The 20,670-nt window shown below is 39.2% G+C and overlaps 1 protein-coding gene across 2 annotated transcripts in view; it reads right to left on the bottom strand.

The window, feature by feature from the left end:
- TMTC2 (transmembrane O-mannosyltransferase targeting cadherins 2) overlaps nt 1–13,310 on the bottom strand; it is a 455,354-nt gene extending 442,044 nt beyond the window's left edge. For both annotated transcript variants that reach the window (XM_002823551.6, XM_054527438.2), the window contains exon 1: nt 12,494–13,310. In XM_002823551.6, coding sequence (XP_002823597.1) covers nt 12,494–12,576 — 83 coding nt within the window. In that variant the 5' untranslated portion in view covers nt 12,577–13,310. The remainder of the gene's footprint in view (nt 1–12,493) is intronic.
- Nucleotides 13,311–20,670: the final 7,360 nt, after the last annotated feature.

Raw genomic sequence — 20,670 nt, 5'->3', positions numbered from 1 at the left:
AAAATGGTGTCACATTTGCATATAACCTATGCACATCCTCCCATATACTTTAAATCATTTCTAGATTACAACACCTAATACAATATAAGTACTATATAAATATAGTCATCCTATATTTAGAAAATTATGACAATAAAAAATCTGTACATGTTCAGTACAGACACAATTTTTGTTTTTCAAATATTGTCACTCCATGGCTGGTTGAATCCATGGATGCAGAACCCAGGTATGTGGAGGGCTGGCTATAATAGTTCTGGGATTAGATCACTGGACCTCTGATTCCAAACTGCTGTGATCTTTACTCTTTGCCTCCTTATTGTTTGAAAAACTCTGACAGACATTTTTTATAATTGTTACCCAAAATGTACCACCAGGCTAATTTATTACACGTTACCACCCTGCACCTGTGTTAAACAAAACTCACTGCAAATTCTTGATATACAAAACTGATTGACACAAACACGTCGGTGCAGGAAAACTGCAGCTCATCTGACAAACAGCTTTCCTAAACGCCACACTGCCAGAACTACTCTGAATATGAGCTTACTCCAAAAAGAAAAAGGGTCGTCAATGAAGAGAGAGACCATGAGTACCCAGTAACAATATGCTCTGCCAAGCAGAACCAAAGTACCAAAGACTATTTATACCAGATGCACTGTAATTGGTCGGTTTACTCTGCAGAAGGAAAGAAGTACTCAGATTGGCCAGAATGCCTATTCAAAATAAGCCTTCGTGTACAATGACTAGAAACATAGGAAAAGCAACAGAAAAGAAATAGAAGAGAACAAAAACTGCTTTTGTAATGAGACTGGAAACTGCTGGCCACAAGAGTGGATAGAGAGTAAAAGCAGAAATGGTGTATGGGGGATGGAGCAGGTCATGCAATAGTAGCTCAGATAGCAGGGGCTCAACCACAGACTCCAAGTGAAAAAGTCAGCAACAACATCAAAGTAGGGCATAGATCTGTTCTCACGGGAGATGACAGTGAGATACAGTAGTCCCCCCTTATCCATGGTTTCAGTTACCCATGGTCAACTATGGTCCAAAAATATTAAAAGGAAAATTCCAGGAATAAACAATTCATAAGTTGTAAAGGGCACATTGTTCTGAGTAGCATGATGAAACTGCATGCCATCCTGCCCTATCCCACCCTGGATGTGAATCATCCTTTGGTCCAGTGTATCCAGTAGTCTACACTACCCGCTCATTCATCACTTAATAGCTCTCAGTTAATCAGATCGATTGACGAGGTATCACAGTGCTTGTGTTCAAGCGACCTTTATTTTATTTAATATGGACTCCAAGCACAAGAGTAGTGGTGCTTGTATATTATAACTGTTCTATTTTGTTATGTTATTATTATTAATCTCTTACTGTGCCTACTTTATATTATAAATTAAACTTTATCATAGGTATGTATGTATGGAGGAAAACATACTATACTATATACAGGGTTTGGTACTGTCCTCAGTTTCAGGCATACACTGGGGGTTTTGGAATAAATCCTCCAAGGATAAGCGGGGACAGCTGTACTTAATGTACAGTCATCAACCAAGTCATTCAGCCACCTGGTCCAACCACTCTACAGCTAAGTATATAACCATGCTGCTTTTTAAAACCACAGAGAACGTTCATCATATTATTTCATTTGAGTCTCACTCTGTGGTTGGCAGTTACTATTATTATTTTTGTTTCCTGACCAATTAAAATACTGAGTTCACGGGAGCTGAGCAGCTCAAGTACTTAGCTAGTACAGTGGTATTCCAAGACTAAAACTGTAATCTTTTATCTTGGTCCAGCATTCGTTCACAACCCTGCCTCTACTACACAGTACATATAGTATTTTAAAAAGAAAGGAAAAAGTATAACTCATTTTACAACAAGTTCCTTAAAAAGGTTTTTATTAACTAGGAATTTAAAACTGCAGATATAGTGCATACACCTATTCAGAAATCCCCCAAGGTGCCTTAAAGCTAAGGTTTAAGTGTACCAGGTTAAAAACTCATACAGGCCAAAGCATTTCTAATCCTATTTAGATACCGTCACTGAAGAGCATCACTTGGTGCCTGAATGTCACTAATAATAATCAATAACAAATTTTTTATCTTTCCTAATTTCAGCTGCTAAACCCTCATTTTTGCTGCTTGCCTGAAATCTATAAAGTCTTCATGCAATGCAAACCAAATTTCCTCAAAATGGTTGTTCAACAAAAGCACAAACCAATAAAGACACTTGACTCTAGAGACTCCATTTAGGCATTAGTACCTACTCGAGCATAAGCCCTAGGCAAGTGCATATCAGTTTATTTGTCAAAATAAGAATCCAGTATCTGTCCCTACAGTCATCTTACAAAGAAGATGACATTGTTTTATATGATGGTGACAGATTATTTAAATAGAGATCATCGCCTAGAATTTCAACAAGCTATCTTTTCAAAATTTGAATACCTCAAACTCATGGGATCAACTTAAAGATGCCATTGTTGAACAAACAAGAAAAATGAAACATAGATTAAATAAACTGGCTAAAGTCATATCCATAACAAGCACAACTTATACTCAACCATTTTTAATCCAGGAATTTAGATAGCTTATCTGTAATACATTTAAATGAACTACAGCCTTATTACCCTAACTGTGGTCAGTGAATTTGCAGCATCTGCTGTATGTGGGAATAACAGTAATGCAAAACCTGCATTTTTTTTTTCTTTTTTTCTTTTTTGAGACAGGTTGTCACCAGGCTGGAGTGCAGTGGTGCTATCTTGGCTTACTGCATCCTCTGCCCTCCAGGTTCAAGCGATTCCCCTGCCTCAGCCTCCTGAGTAGCTGGGACTACAGGGACGTGCCACCATGCCCAATTAATTTTTTGTATTTTAGTAGAGACGGGGTTTCACCATGTTGACCAGGACGGTCTCAAACTCCTGACCTCATGATCCACCCGCTTCGGCCTCCCAAAGTACTGGGATTACAGGCATGAGCCACCACGCCTGGCCAAAATGTGCATTTTAACAAGTCTATATGTGTTTCCCACAGAGGTTGAAGTTTGGGTAGCACTGATCTATTAATAGAAACATATATATATAAAAAATATATATATATAATAGAAACATATATATATTATATATATAATAGAAACATATATATTATATATATAATAGAAACATATATTATATATATAATAGAAACATATATATAATATATATGTAGAAATATATATGTATACATATATGTATATACGTATACGTATATATAGTGTGTATATACGTATACGTATATATACGTGTGTATATACGTATACGTATATATACGTGTGTATATACGTATACGTATATATACTTGTGTATATATGTAGAAAGAGAGCCGACAAGAAGCCATCTCAGCATCCCTTTAGGGAGATGCTTCTAGCTCCAAAAAACTGGGAATTTGAATTTGAACTGCACTTAAAAAGACTTTTAAAAAGTCAATTGTCCATATGAAAACAGGGAGGCAAGTTATCAGAGGGCCAGGTCTAAAACTCCTTGCCAGCCACAGGCATCCTAAACATCATGCCAGGAGTGTATTGAAAAGTGGCGAACCAACAATTCCCTCCTAGAAATAGTACATTATTTATCCTGATGACATACAAGAGGTTTTGAAATGCTGATTTCATCCTCTGTTCAATATGGAACAAAAGCCAAAAAAATCACTGTTTATAAAAGAAAAAAAGTAAATTTAAAGTTAAATATAGAGGTGAAAGGAAGCAATCTTAATGTGGTCATTTCAATTGGGTATTTTAAATAGATATTCATGGTACACTATAGTTGATTTCAAGCTGCACACTGGTATCTTTAAAAGATTTTTATTAAATCTCAAATTCATTTTATTTGGTTAAATCAGTATATATCCCTGTAAGAGTGGTTTAATGTATAAAACTTTGTTTCTTTAATATAAATCTGTGACATACTTCAGTACCATATTTTTTTTCTTTCACTAGAATAACAAGAATAACCTTCCTATTTTAAATGAAGTTTACCAAATGAATTCAGGTATACCAGTTTTTCCTATCAGCTATAAATAATTGCCTCCCTCTAAAGGGCCTATTTCTGCAAATAAAAATGTCTTTTTGCCTGATTAAGCTTCTTCATCATTTGAGAACTTTTCTTCTGCAAATTTCTAGTTGGAAAATTTGTCATAAACAACTCGCTTTGTCAAAATGAGATCTTTTCCATTGCTTTGGGAGAACAGTCATATAGTTAATTATTTGGGGCAGGAGAGGAGGAACTTGTTCTAAAGGAAATATACTTGAAAAAACATTTGAACCCAACTATTTTACCTTGAGACATTTTACAATTGAAGGCAGCAGGCCTAGTTTCTTAAAGCTGAAGATAGGAAGGCAGAAGTAGCCAAAAACCAATTTACAAAACCATGAGAAATGTCCCAGAGGAACCACTATAGGCTAATTTCAGCTGCCAGCCCTACTTTGAGAACCCCTTCTTCAGAATGGTTCTGTAATGACAAGTGTCCTCCCCAAACAGAAAAGCAGTCAAGCCTATGAATGTAATCTCTATAGCCACCACCTAAAGCACCCCCCGCAGAGGACACAATTTGCAGGGATGTCACTTCTACATGCACTGACAACCAGTAAGTCCTTGTTCCCTCTGGAGCAGCCTTACTCCAGAGTTTATTGACTCACATTTAATCCAAGAGACACAACTAACAGAAAAGAAAACCGAGTAGACATGCTTTCATTGTGGAACAAATTGAAAATTAACAAAAACAAGATGTTTACTTTTCACAAAGTATTTTGACTTATCTACCTCTCTCAAAGACCAGTTTTATAATTTTGGGTTTACAATAGAACTCAATAACAATATGCTTTATAACAATGATCTTAACACAGATCTATGACCTAACAGGTTAACGTAAAAACAAAAAAAACAAGAGAATAGTTTGCATCCTTTCAGTGTCTTTGTAGAATACATATAAACAACCAAAAAAAGAAAACAGAATTTCGTAAGACACAGCTGTAAAAATTTTATGAGCATTATTCATCTTAAAAACTTATTATGTAAGAAATAAACTTGTGAACTGCACTTCAAATTAATAACCAAAGAATTCCAAGTATGCAGGGTTATATGGACTGCCATTCTTCCCACCGGATTTTTAAACAATGTTGAAACATGGCCGTTTGAAATACTTCAGTCCCATCATTTAACACTGTTCAAAATGTCAAGAGCCATATTGCGCCCCAGTGGCCACTCTTCAGCAAATAACGCAACCTTTGAAGTTAAAACACTTCTAAACGACGTCAAGTGAGAATTCCTAGGCTGGTACAGTCAAAATTTTCTACTTCTAAGGAAATCAATAATCTCTGGAATCACAATTAGGAAAAAGGCACTTTCATTATCAAAAGTCGTGAATTTTTCAGTTTCAAATCTCAATCAATCCCATTACTGCAAGGCAATTTTTTATACAGTTTCCTAATTAAACAAACTATGATCACATGGCTATAGTGAACCAGTTTTTTTTTTTAACTTAAACCTCCTGTGGAATAATTATACTTCTATAATAAATTTCACAAAAATGATTAATCATCAAAGACAAAGACCTCACAGAAACATTTTATTTGATAATACCTAGCACACAGCTGCTATTCCAAGGGCACTAATGTGTGTTTCATTTCAGAAATCATGTAATTTAGCCAGTCATCTTGACTATAATGACATGCTGTGCCACACTTTCTACCATGTCTGTCTCACTGCCACCTCACAAAATGCCCCGGCAAAGAAATTAAGAAACAAAAGCTTTTATCGAATCATCATAAGCAAATAGCATCTCCTCTGCCAAATACTAAGGTAATTCTAAAACGGATACAGTGGCACTGCCCTCAAGCAATGTGGTACAGGAATAACCTTCAAGGAAAGTAAATATATGTTTAATTCCATTTAATTACACAATAAAATGGAATCTAAATCCAGAGTTCATATTTTCAATTCTTACCTTTTTTCCATATAATTTTTTTTAGACATGAATAAATCAAAACCTCTCTATCTCATCTTTAAAACAATTATCTCTAGTTTTTCAAATTAATGGAACTTATGAAATGTCCTTGAATAAAATAAACCACTCTAAAAAATGCTATCAACTTTTAATGTGGCATCTTGAAAACAATCATTTCAGTCCTCCCGCCTTTTTCAAAATTCTCTGGTTTACACAGATAGGTTTACTTAATTGTTTCCCATTTAACTGTATAAAAAAAAATGTCAAAGTTATAAACCCAAAAAACCAATCCCAAAATGCTTCTAAAAGACTGAAGCAAACATTTACAGCTTTTTTTTTTTTTTTTTTGAGATGGAGTTTTACTCTTGTTGGCTGGAGTACAGTGGCACAATCTTGGCTCACTGCAACCTCCGCCTTCCAGTTTCAAGAGATTTTCCTGCTTCAGCCTGCTGAGTAGCGGGTATTACAGGCACCCGCCACCACGCCTGGCTAATTTTTGTATTTTTAGTAGAGACAAGGTTTCACCATGTTGGCCAGGCTGGTCTCCAACTCCTGAATTCGTGATCCACCCGCCTCGGCCTCCCAAAGTGCTAGGATTACAGGCGTAAGCCACCGTGCCCCGGCCACACCTTTTATTCTAGAAACCTTGAGTATCAAAAAAAACTGACAAATGTAACTGGAAAGGTAAACAGAGAGGAGAAAAAGAGAGGAAGAGGGTGAGACAGAAATTTAGAAAAGCTGCATCTTTTTGGAACTAACTGCCTTGAAAATATGGCCAAAAGCCTCTGAGGCAAAAATCTGGAATCCCTATGACAAGTTGAGGCAAATCTAGTCAACTCAAAGAGTTCAGACATCCAAGAAAAACAACTGTCCTGAACAAGTAGGAAAGAGACATTTGGAAGAGGCATTCCAAAGCTTCCGCATGTATGAATGAAGCACCAGTAAGTACAGACCCAAAATAAGGCCAGGCCAAAGTACCAATCATGAATCTTAGGAGTGAGTGTTTTGGAAAAGAAGCTAACAGAGTCCCAATGGAAGTTTTTAAATATGAGTATCAATAAAAATAAACATGAGTAAAAAAATTAAAAGGTAACAATGAAGTGATAAATTCAAGTGGAATTCCACCTGCCAGAGGTCAACCTATCAGCATTTGTACAGATCTATCATTAGACTCTCAGATTCAAACCCTTTACAATACCTGCTAAAGTACAGGTAAGAAAGCACAATGTTTTGTGGGATGCTTGTTAACAAGGTAAGCAGTGCTGTAGTTGTACTATGCACTACATATACAAAGAAGCTCATATGTAGTAATAGTCATAATTTGTGAATTATTGAATGTAACAGTTTATTCTTCAAAAGCACATACAACTCATATCTTCAAAGAAACCATTTAGCATTGTATGTAATTACACCAGCAAGTATTCAAAATATTATGCCGTTTTCACCCAATGAAAAACAGAAGGTATGCAGTCCTGCCTGAAATATCCCTCCACTTTTTTAAAAAACTGAGCTCCTAAATGAGGACAGCTATTTATAGAGGAGAGGTCTTTACATTCAATAACCCACTGTTCCTTTCCTTGGAGGCTGCCACACTTGTCACTTTTGTGAAGCCATTAAAATAAGTATCCAAAGCTGATACAATACTCTGCTCCTAAGAGAGAACCAGAAAGGTTAACAGATGAAAGTTACTATGTTAAAAGCACTTCAGATGAGTATAATAAAGTTATAAGAAAGTAAGTTTGTCAGCCACAGATTTTTCAAAGAGCCTTAACGGTAAACTTCATCCTTTCCTAATATTACAAAGGTTCCTGCTTTAGAGACAACGCACCTTTAGCCTATGAAAGACAGTTGGACCACCAGAGGCATTTTTTTGAAAAGTGCTTTTAGTGTGCTGAGCAGCAACAAAACAATTAGAAAGACAAACTATGCTCCTAATGCATGCTGGAATGCAAAAGATTGTTGCTATTTCAAAATTTTAGCAGAAGAGAATTCAGTATAAACAACAGAGGCACATTAGCACTGAAGAACTAAGTGCAGATGACAAAACAACAGCCCATAGAATCACCAATGTAAACATAATAATCGTGCATGTATGTGTGTGTACATGTGTGTATGAAAACAACTAAGAGACAGATGGCAATTTTCCCTGTGGCATTTGCACATGTCCATTCAATGCCTATATGTGGGTCAATTACTATGATAAACATCATGTGATAGGCTCAATGGAGGTAAAGCGGTTCATACTGACTTCACCTAATTTTAATTTACTGATGAGATATACTTACTCAAAAGAGCAAAATGAACTTTTTCCAAATAGGTTTGTTTAAACAATCAAAACGTAGCTAGAAAATAAAATGCCACCTAAAATAATTTATAAACTCTAACTTGTATTCCAGTGAAAACTGGGAAGGAAACTGAAGAGTAAGACCATACTTCTGTATACAGTGGCTTCTTATAATAATAACTTGATAAGACAACCACTGATACAAAGAGAGCTTCTCCCTTACTTAATTATACAGTAATTCTTTCTAAACATGCTTTTTACTAAATACCAGGCCTGCCTTCAGTAGTTACACATGCTGGAATCTTAAGATAACAATCTCAGATTGGTCAAAGACAAGTCTATTAGAGAGAACTTTTTAAAGATAAGTTAACAGAGTGATTATTTCACGAGGGATTCCTATCATACCAGGTCAAAAAATCCAAACTAACAATAACATTAAAAGATCAAGCAGAAATAATAGTTCAATATCTTAAAAAGAATGCAGGTTTTAAAAAAATTGTTAATATGCCTTAAATTCCATTCCTTCATTTTAAATAATATTAATCAAAATCATTATAAAGAAAAATTTAACTCATGTGTTTATAAAAACTGAGTTTCCATTTATACCCAAATGAAAAGCTAACTAGGAGTGAATTATTAAGAGCTTGATGTAATTTTAATTCCATAGTAGAAACTTCTGCTGTGTAGTTGTTTCTCCAAGTTTCAAAAAATTACTGCACAGTGGAATAGCTAAGAGATCTACAGGTAACATTAATGATTCTGGTTGAGTTTAACAAATGCAAAATGGGCAATAAGAAAATAAATTTTCAGAGGAGTCACAAATGTATTTTCTACTTCCAAACCTGCAAATTGTCTTTGCAAACTAATAAATTATTTTACTCATATGAGAATTTAAAGCATGTAAAAGTTGCATTATCTTATTTACTTGTCTATGTATAAAAAGGGCATGTCACCAATTAGAAGATACGTGCTAAGTGAAATCAGACTTCTAAAGTTTAGAACAGTTATGGTTTGTTTACCTTTGTCTGCTTTGAAGTAAACTGATTCCTCTCATGGTGTTATCTCCATAAGAAACTCGTAACAGTATTATTAAAAAGGATAAGAAAAAAATGATGCCATGTCATCCTCAACAAATGCGTAAGAATGCAGAGAATTTTGGGTCAGAGAAGTTTTACCACTGACCTAAACATCAAATTTCTCCAGAAAATAAGAGAAAATCCTTTAAGGAATCACATACAACATAACTTAAAATTTGGCAAAGACTGCATATTGTTAATTTCAATTTTCCTCTAACCACAACTTCAGATTCAATACTAGGTTGAAAGCAAGGGGAGGGAGGATGAAGCTGAAACCACATACCCTTTTTTTCATCAGATACTGTGAATTCTTCTCCTCCACTGTTTGTTTCATCACATGAGAGGCATATTCTTAAATTTAGCACAGAAACACTTGTAAAATATTAAATTTTACCATAGAGAAATTGATTGTGCTATAAGAAAGTTTCATGTTACCATTTAATTTCAACCAAGCTACATCAAACATGGAAAGAAATTATATATAGTTTATAAAGTAAACGATCACTATATTTAAAAGAAATGATAACTTTGAGAAGTACCACAGCAATAATGATTTAGTTAAGCAAGTCAGGAATAACAGCCATCTCCCTTGAGCGCTTCTCCCTTCACTTCTGGCACTGGCCTCTCCTTACCAAACTGTATTTCACAAAAGTTCCTGGAGGGCAGCAGAATCCACAGGTCTAGTTTAAGCAATGTTTTAAACATGAATCTTTGCATCTGAAATGTAGTAGTGGAAATAAACAAATTATCATCATCCTACAGTTTACACTTGACTCCCCAGCTCTCCTCCCCCTTCACACACCAGTGAGTTACAATAGTTAGATAGAAAATATATCAGAAAAGCCACAATTTATAGTGTAACTTCGCAATGAATCACTTGAACAGGCTGTGCATACAACAAATAAGTTCAGTGCTCCTATTTATGTGTCTCATAATTTCTAGGATACATAAAAACAAAGTTTGCTGCTCTTAAGATTTCACATTCTAAGAATATGTGATGGCATAATCAGTTCTGCTAAGAAATCAGTGTAAAATACACTTTTCAAATTGTAGCAAAGTATAATTCACACTTATAGGCCCTCAATATTATATCAATATATACTATCTAGACATCATATTGAGCATGCTATCAATAAAATGATATGGGCAAATAATCATACTAAATTCACCTATGTAGCTACAAGATAGAAGTCATTAATTTTAACACTCCATTAGACCTACTGCATCTGAAAAACTTACAACTGCCAACCAGCAAAGCACAACTAATTTATCATCACACTCACACCATTCTTCCAAGTTACAAAGTCCAGTCCTAACACTTCTGATGACTCAAGAGTACAGAACAATTATACCTAAAGAAAAATGCATATCCAAATTTAACTTTAATTTTTAAAGAATGGCTCTTCTGATATGTATTTTATTAAGGATTAGACAGCAATTAACAAGGGCATACAATAAGAATACTTGATTTATCACCGTGTTCTACAACAGGTTGCATTATTATAGTAAGTTTCTGCTTTTAAATAAACTCTATATTCTTGGTTTAAATGCTTACTATTCAAACTGCCCCCAACAGAGCCAGTAACTGCCCAAACTGACCCAAGCTGGTTTTAGTGAAAAGTCACCCATCTTTGGAAACAAGGGCTTTTTCCACAAATATGCTAGAAATAGCAGGTGCACCATTACATAAAATTGGAGAGAACAGAAATTTACCTCACTCTTACAGACCATTTCTCAGAGCATGCTGTGTAGTTGCTAAAATCAGTATGCTGTGTCAAAGTTAAGAAAAAATGTATGTCTAACAGTGGTTCCCTATCAACTAGCCTCTGATAGGCACTACATAAAATGCATTAAGACGGGTTTGCTGGATGTTCTGGCACCTATTATCAGGTGATTTCTTAACAGAGATGTGAAGATGCTTTCAGCAGGAGAATGGGCACACCAGAGAATACAGAATGTGGCTAATTACGACGAGAAGATTCTGCCTTCACCTCCCCTCACTGTCAACCACTTTGCTTAAGTGCACTCACTGCCTCGCCCTAACCCTGGGGATCCATTCACTTTCCATAGCCCAGAGAGGCTGCTGAAAAGCTGTCAAAGTAAATCTGTGCTCACTTTTTGGATGGTTTAATTTCAATGGAGCATGAAACACCCCAGGACGGTTAATAAGTTTAGCCAGGCGTGCTGTTATCCCTAATATATTTTAATTATGCATCTGTTTTAATTGTAATCAGATTAAGGCAACGGAAGGACACAAATTAGAATTTTCCCTAATGGATATACGGGCTTTTCATCACTTTCTGAACACTAATAACGTTTAAAAGATAGGTAGAGACACCAACACAACGGTGACATTTTCCAGAAATCGATGCAGTTTCTTTGACAACACAGTTCAGGTCTCATTAGCCACCCAAACTAACCTAAGTGCAGAAGACAACTTCAGTCTCTAGGGGCGTCTTCTTTTCCAATTAGTACAAAAGAACCACTAACGTCTAATGTACAACTCCCAAACAGAAATGAGAAAGCCGAGGCTTTTATAAAGTGCTGTCCAATGGATTGGTGAAGGAGGCTAGGGCGGCGGGAGAGACCATCAGCAGCATTATTTTGGCTCAAAGTAAAAGTCTGTACACGTTAAAAGGGAAAGTTAAAGCAGAGAACGATCTCTCTTTTCACATTTTTGGCAAATATCAAACGTGTGTTTTAACTTTGGGAAATAAAAGTATCCCATCAATAAAAGGAAACGGGACAGGGAGGCTCTATCAGGGATCTAGGAGCGGCTTCCTCCCAACCCAGACGTAAAATCACTTAATGTGCTTTTGTGGCATCGAGGAATACCTAAGACTTTAATTTTAATACGTTCATTAAACAGTTTCCCAAATTGCCGGGATTTCCGCTAAGAAACTCAAGCGCCTGCCAACAGCCGAGAAGCAAGGGAGAGAACCTGCTGCAAACTAGGAGCGGAAACTCCCTCGGCCCGCCCAGCGCGCTCACGTCCCCGGTGTTTGATTTAGGTGTTAATGTTTACGTGTCACCTAAACAATCAGGTGCTGAACCAGTTCCTCCAAGACGCACTTTGAGCCTTAAAGAGGGAAGCTTCAGAGCCACCGCGGAGTGTGCCCTCTGCAGCTCGTCGCCCCTTCCTCTCGGCCCCTTACCTGTCATCATAGCAGAAATCCGCACTCAGGGTGTTGAGATACAAGGCGAGCCCCAGAGCGCTGCTCACCAACTCTGCAATCATCTCTCCACCGCCTTCCCTCCGGCTCGGCTCCCAGCGCGAGGGCAGCAGCGGCAACAAAAAACAGAAGCATCAATCTCCACCTTCCGCCGCCTTCTCCTCCCAGCTTCACTTTTCCCTCGCTTCCCCACCCTCCCTCGGGTCCTTCCAATCCACGACTCCTCTCCTCCTCCTCGCGCCCGGCTCCGCAGCTCCTGCGTCCTCCCCGGGTGCGGGCTCACACCACACTCCCCATGCCCGGCGCCCGCAAGCGGTGAGCGGCGTTTGGGCTTCGCGTCCCCCGGCGGAAGCGCAGGGCTGGTCTTTCGCGCGGGTCGCGATCCCCACCCTAACCCATGGCAGTTTGGGGCGTCCTAGGTGAGGAGTGGGACTCGGAGGAGGTGGAAGGGTGCGGGATGGGGGCAGAGGGACCGGACCAAGCCGGGCTCTGGGACCAGCTGGAGGAAGAGAGAGAAAGAGGCGCGGGTGGGAGGGACAAGGCGAACCGCCTCCCCTCGCCGCCTCCCGGGCGCACTGCTCCGGTGTCGCTCGGGCGGACTCCGGCCACCAAGGCGACTGCTGCACATTCACTGTTTATTAGCTCCCTCCCGGCCCCAGCCCCAGCCCCAGCTGCCTTCTCCAATGAAGTGAGAAGCGGCGGCTGGAGACTCCAGAAGCTCCCGCGTGGGGTTCTCGACGCGGCCCCCAGCGCCTGCGTGACCAACCCTCCATCCCGGCTTGGCCCAGCCCCTTTCTCCACCCAGATCCTCCCGGAAGGCTCCTCCTACCCTGCCCCTCGGGCTGGAGGCTCCTCCCACCCTCCCCAGCCTGGAGGCTCCTCCTACCAGCCTCCCGCCCTCTTGTTTCTTTCACCTTCGATTTCACTCTGGAAAGCCCCCGGGACCCAAGGGCGACGGCTGGAAGACAGCCCAAAGGAGTAGCTACAGTGCGCCCTGGGAGGGGAAGCCGGGAGAAAGGAGGTCGAGGAGGAGGTGGTCGGTTGCCCCGCTGCTGCCTGGCAGCGCCTGGCACGGCTAAATCTCAGCCACAGCGCTGTGTGTGCCAAGAGCTGCCAGGCGTAAGTCCGGTCAGCTGGAGAGACTTCTGAGACCGGGAGAGGAAGAACAGGTTTGGCGACTGCTGCAGCTTCGGTTGTCACAAACACACGGGCGATCTCTCACGCACGCTGTGCGTGGGACTAAATGGGGCGGGAGGAGGTAGTATTGCAGAGCTTGGAGGCAACTTAGGAAGGAGAGATTTCAGCTCTTAGCCTACGGTTGGCCACAATGTCAAGGGAAAGACGTGTAGGGAGAAAAACGTTTCCTCCTTCAGTAAGGTTAAAAAGAAAGGACCCCAAAAAGGGAAAGAAAGACACACACACACCCCGCAGCAACTGCCTGGGGACCCCTTCGTGGTTTCAGGGGGACTGTCGAGTTGACCCTGAGAACACAGGAGAGAAACCTCTAGTGCAAGCCGGTACAGCACTATGCTTAAACCTAGTAAGACGGGAAGCTAATGCCCTTTCCTTTCCCCGCGGAGGCAGGACTGGATGGAAAGCATCCAACATGGTGAAATATGGTGTAGAATGGTCTGTGTAGAACAAGCTCTGGGTACTAAAGTTGCAAGACCAAAGAGGACCCAGGGCCGCCTGACACGCCTCCTCCCGGCTTGTCGCCTTTCTGGCCAGGAGAGCGGCTCCGGTGCACCGCGATGTACACTACTGCAGCGCCCCCTGCTGCATAGTAACCACAAGGTGTGGAAGACAGGTCTGTTTTCCCTGCGGGCCGACTGGTTCCAAGAAAGAGCAGCACCTACAAGCAAGCTCTCCGAAACTGTGGCAAGAAATTGAGCCCCGGGGTGTCTAGCAGTGGCCTGGAAAGAAAATACCGTGGTTTGGGCTTCTGTAGAACAAAGCTACATATTTCTCTGATTTCACAAGGAAATCTGAGAAATCTGTACTGGATACACACAGATAAAATGATGAATATTTATTAATATTAGACCTATTATGCCATCCACAGTAGCACATTTTTTGTGCCCTGGACAAATATATGTAAACAAAAATAAAAGGAATTATATCTTTACAGGTAGAGACTGATCTTTTACCCTTTTCCTCCATAACCTTTGCTCACTTGAAAATTTCGAAAATCATATCATTTAGTCCGTCCTGATGCTCTGTGTCTCCCCAATGCACTTACATGCTGAGATATATATAGTATATATAAAATATGTATATGGTGTCCTAGAACACTGAAGGAAGAACACATACTGTGGGATCAGATGTTTAAATTTGAGTGCATACTCTGCTATTACTATTTGGGCGATCTTTGGCCAGTCGCTCAACCTCTTTGTGACTCTGTTTTATAATCTATGAAACAGTGATAATAATAGTACTTATCTTATGAGTACTGTTATTATGAGTATTAAAGTAGTTAACCTATGTAAAATAGCTAAAAGGGACCAGGAAAGTGCAATGGAAGTATTAGCTAGTATATCATTATTACTATGCTTTCTAGCTTCCTCGTTTCATTTTACTTGTTAACAAAAACCTGGACATTTACCTCCAAAACACATCCTATCACATCTTTACTACTTGAGTCCACAGCCCAGCTGCCCTCATCTCCTGCATGGACAAATGCAGTAGCCCTCTAAGTGGTCCCCATACTTCTAACCCTGCAATGCCTCCCTTCCCCAATTTTAACTTTAGGCAGAAGTTTCCTTTGAAAACCTATACATTCCCAATTTTTAAATGTTCCACAACTTCCTGTTGTATTTTTAAATGTCCAACAACTTCCTGTTGTACAGCTAATAAAACTAATTCTTACCATGGCCAGCCAAGCCTTTGTTTAGCCCAGACCACCCCTCCCGCTTCATGTTGTGTTCATATGTGTACAACATAGACATCCTTCTCGGGAACTAACCACTTTCTCTTCCTCCTGCATGAGGTTCTTCTCCTCAAACCTTCTCTAGCTCCTTCTCACCATTCAGGTCTTAGCTCAAATGGCATAACCTCAGAAATAAAGTAGGCTCTCCCCCATCAATCTCTATCCAACTACCATGTATTAGTTTCTTCATAGTATGTATTAGTATCTGGAAGCACCACTGAATGGAAGCTCCATGAGGTCAGGGATCCTGTCAGTCTTGTTTTCCACATAAAACCCAAAGCCTATAACATCTGGACGTGGAGAAGAAACTAAAAAGATTGTTGACAAATGAACAAAATAAATGTGCTTAGGAGAAACTATGTAACAGCTGGAAAATCCAAAAATTTTCATCGCTGATTTATTGTTTGTTGTTAGTGTTAAAGATCGTGAAGTATTAACCAAGGAGAGAGGAAGGGAGCAGGTTCACAATTTTTCAGAATACATCAAGTCTACAGGAATACCCGTGATGGGGAGTCACATGGACAGCTCTCTTCAGTTATTAAGAGGACTCAGATATGTAAAAATATTAGAGAGCTTTGGGTTCCGCATGCTAAAGCTTGTAAGCCTTTTCCACAGCTGTGTTCATTTTTAACGCTCCAATAGTTTAATTTAATTTTTAATTTTTTTTTTTTTAAACAATCTCACTCTGCTGCCCAAGCTGGAGTGCAGTGACCCGATCTTGGCTCACTGCAACCTCTGCCTCCTGGGCTCAAGCGATTCACCTGCCTCAGCATCCCCAGTAGCTGGGATTGTAGGTGTGTGTCATCAAGCCCGACTAATTTTTGTATTTTTAATAGAGACGGGGGTTTTACCATGTTGCCCACGCTGGTCTTGAACTCCTGATCTCAAGTGATCCAATTGCCTTGGCCTCCCAAAGTGCTGGGATTACAGGCATGAGCCACTGCACCCAGCCATGGCTCCAATAGTTTTAAATAAATGTTATGCACTCCTCCATCTGCTCCTTTTCTCTTTTCCCCACCTCCCAATACCTCTGAATTGGAAGCCTAGGTGACTGGGAGATGGGCTGTAAAGTGGCACATCTTGCCTTCCCTGATAAATGGAAGGCTGAAAACCTAACTGTGTTTGAGAAATCCAGTTGCTTTTAACAAATTTTTCTATTATAATTTAATGTAGGTTTCAATATCCTTCCAGAGCATTAAGCCATGGTCTCTTTTAGATTGCTCTCCAAGGGCTGAGAAGCAGCCAATTCCTGAATTTTCTACCTTTCTGGAACAACTTTAGGAGGAAAATCAGATTAAAGATGTCATCACTATTGTTGGAGATCATTTAAAATCTGAGGACATAGCTTTTTAGTTTATCAAGGTGTACTTATTTGATGTAAGGTTGCAGCATCAGTTCTGAATATGTGTATGTTCTATTTAAAGCTACTGTTGCTCTCCACAGGTGAAGGAAATTAGGATGGCTGGCTTGAATTTTCTGCCTTAGACACAATACTGGCCAAAAAAGCGCTAAGCCCTTATTTTCCTGAAGCAGGCTCCACACATCTGCTACCTCACCACTTCCTCAATGAATTCCTTTTTATAGTAGCCCCGACCTACCCTGCATTTGTTCTGCATTCTCAGTCCTTTGTTGTATAATTCATACCTTTGCAGTGCCAGTTCCTCAGGGTAAAGATTTCCTTATTTGCCTAAGACATTTTTAGTTTATTGTGCAATACTATCTTCCCTTTGGGTGTTGCATAAATATTAACTAAAAATCCACATCTGGTCCTGGTCGTCATTTCTATTTGTCCTAATATAACTTCTCTTTGAACAATTCATTTGGAAAGTGTGCCAAGGGTGAAATGTGGCACGTAAATTCTCTTGCTGCACAGAATGCTTTTTAAAGTGCCCACAGATTTGGTTATTTATGAGCAGGAGATTTGCGCCTCTTCCTTGCTCTCTCAATTCTAAAATTGTACTGGGCCAAAATAATTACAGTCTTCCATATGTTTTCCGAAAAGGTATCCAAGTATCTCCTGCTAAAATTTTAACAGATTGACTAAGAAGCAGAAAAACGCTAGCCCAGCAGGTGAAACTGCCTGTTTAGGGAGGTCAGAACAGAGCTCTCTGCTGGGGGACTCATAAGCTCTGGGATTTACTCAGGAAATAACCCTGCAGGAGAAAAACAGCAGAGCATGGATGAAATGTGGGTCAGGGAGCTGAAACAGGCACATGGGCGGCTTGGTTAACTAATGACTGTAAATGCACTGGCTACACGTGTTACATTTAGATTCTTCCCAGCATACCATAAAGTGCTGCCCTGCAGACACTACTATGTATAACATCACTTTATCCCAAGACTTGTGATCCATTAGGAATAGAAGTAGAACAAGGCAGCCACGGAAACAGATCTTGTCACCTATATCTCAAAACAGGGACTGTTAAGAACCAGCTGCTAGCAAAATAATGATCACTTTAAGAATCTCCCAGTCTCCCCAGCTTCCAAGTCTGAGAATGTGGGGGTGAGGGAGGAGACAAGGAGGAGGAGGAGTGTAGAAGTAACATGTTAATAACCAGATATGAATAATTGCAGAGATGTTGAGGCTAATGATAGAATTCAAAAACTCAATCAAGAAAAGCAAGGACAGCCTCCTTTATAGAATCTCTCTGAATGCATTCACATGCACTGATATAAACAGTGATCAAGAATGTTCTAACAGCTTGAAAAATTGCACCGACTATCAGGAAACCAAATTTTGATAAGCCTCAGATTCTTTAAGGAAAATTAATTTTGATGTGGACATTAGTTAAATTCACCAGCTATTCATGAATGTTGCCTTGATGTTTAACCCATATGAAACTTTTAAGCCAGTGTTGTCCAGCAGAACTTGCTGCAGAGGTGATTTTCTGTTGCACTGTTCATTAGTTACATGTGGCCATTGAGCAGTTGAAATGCGGCTACTGTGACTGAGGAACTGCATTTTTAATTTTGTTCAATTTCAATTAATTTAAATTTAGTGACATGTGGCTAGTGGCTAATTTATTAGACAGAATAGCGTAAGCTGTCGGCTGATCAACACCACTTGTGTTTTACGGTGGATTTCATGTAAAAGCCAGTTAGTTGTCAACATCCTCCCACAGGTCAAAGCTTTAGCCCTGAATCATTTGATATGAACTTCTGTGCTCCCCATGGGTGACCTGCTTTTATTTATAAAACGGCTACCAGCTATTGAGCATTTTTCCAGGTATTAGGCATCATACTAAGCCCCTTATATTTATTATCTCATTTAATCCTCATAACAGCACAGGGAGGTAGGTACCATTACTATCTGTATTTTGCAGATAAGGAAAAGGAGACACAGAGAAGTTTAGCAAATTGCTCATGGTCTGAACAGCCTCTCAGTGGTGGTGCTAATATTTGAACTTATGTCTTTTATTCCAAAAGTCTGTGCTTCAACCACTACTCAATAGTCTTTTTCCTTATTTTTCCATTCAAAAGGCCTCATCCCACTTAGGATCTACTTCAGGAGCGGGAATTACTGGGTACAGCCATGATGCTTTGGTTAAATTAATCTTTCTCCTTTACGCTCCCTCAGATCATTTTGGATAGAATACTGTGGAAGCCTTTTTGGTCTACCACTTTTGCCTGATTTTTCCCCAATCTGGTGTAGAAACCTGCAAAGACTATACGCTTATGTATAACAGAAACTCTCCCCCATAAAATATACACACACACACATTTTTTATAACAAATATATTCAACTCATGCATATACATTTTTTCTAATACAATACACTGTATCCATTAAAAAAAATAGGATAGGCCAGGCGCAGTGGCTCACACCTGTAATCCCAGCACTTGGGGAGGCCAGAGCGGGCGGATCAGGAGGTCAGAAGTTTGAGATCAGCCTAACCAACATGGTGAAACCTCGTCTCTACTAAAAATACAAAAATTAGCCTGGCCTGGTGGCACACGCCTGTAATCCCAGCTACTCGGGTGGCTGAGGCAGGAGAATCGCTTGAACCTGTGAAGCGGAGGTTGCAGTGAGCCGAGATCGCCCCACTGCACTCCAGCCTGGGAGACAGAGGGAGACTCCATCTCAAAAAAAAAAAAAAGTTAGGATAAATAACCTAACCCACACTCCAACACAAGAATGAAAGTATTAATGTAAATTACAATTTGGAAAACCAAATAAAAGACTTGCAGAAGTAAATATTATCATGTTAAAAACCCCACTACAAATTCACACCTTACATGTTTAATCCACTTATTATTCCTCTGAAATGACTAGAAAGTCTGTTTGCAATTTGACCTATTAATCTAATAATAGGTGACAAATCAATGTATTTAAAACTTTTGCAATAGATTTAATGAAGTTCCTCATTAAAAATTATAATTTGTAATATTATTACTTTATGTAGTAATTATAAGTGAATTGCATATTTATAGCCTTACATGTAGACTTCCACCGCCCTGTGTTTCTCTTTCCAAATGTCCTTCCTTTCATCTTTTTTGGTCCTTTCTAACCTATTCTTTCAGTTTTCCATATTTTGCTCTACAAAAGCATTTAAAACTTAATACACAAAACCACAAAGTCACCTTCATATGTGTTGTAAAGATCTGTCCTGAGATATACAAACTAATAAAATAGATTGTCTGCAATGATTGATTTGAAGCAAAGACATTGATTTCTTGGCAGTCAGTTCCACAGAGTCAGTCCTTGGATTGAAGTGGACAAATGATGAAGAAGACATTGAATTCATCAGTTCCAAGCTGAGCACAAATGGGAACCTGTGTCAGAAGCTCTCATCCTCTACAACCCGCTCCCTGCATTAATCACATGCCACTGCTAGGCTCAAAGGCTTGTCAATTTTTGTCCTTGGATATTCATTTGTTCCGGCACAATTTGTTAAAAAAGTCTAATTTCTCCACTGAATTGCCTTTGCATCTTTGTCAATTGATATATATACATATATATGTGTATATATATGTATATATATGTGTGTATGTGTGTGTGTGTGTGTGTGTGTGTGTGTGTAGGTCCATTTCTGTGCTTATATACTGTCTATTCATTATTTTGTCTATTTTTATGCCAATATCAAACTGTCTTGATTACTGCACCTTTATAAGTGTTGAAGTTGGATAGTATAATTTCTACAATTTTGTTCTTTTTGAAAATCGTTTCCAAACCCTGTTTAATTATAACACTTAAAATTTTATTTTCATTTGCTATTATAAGTCCCTATAATTTG

Source organism: Pongo abelii, chromosome 10 (genome assembly GCF_028885655.2).
Source record: "Pongo abelii isolate AG06213 chromosome 10, NHGRI_mPonAbe1-v2.0_pri, whole genome shotgun sequence".
Lineage (NCBI taxonomy): Eukaryota > Metazoa > Chordata > Mammalia > Primates > Hominidae > Pongo > Pongo abelii.
Note: the sequence above shows the minus strand (reverse complement) of the source record. Positions and strands in the feature narration are given on the sequence as shown.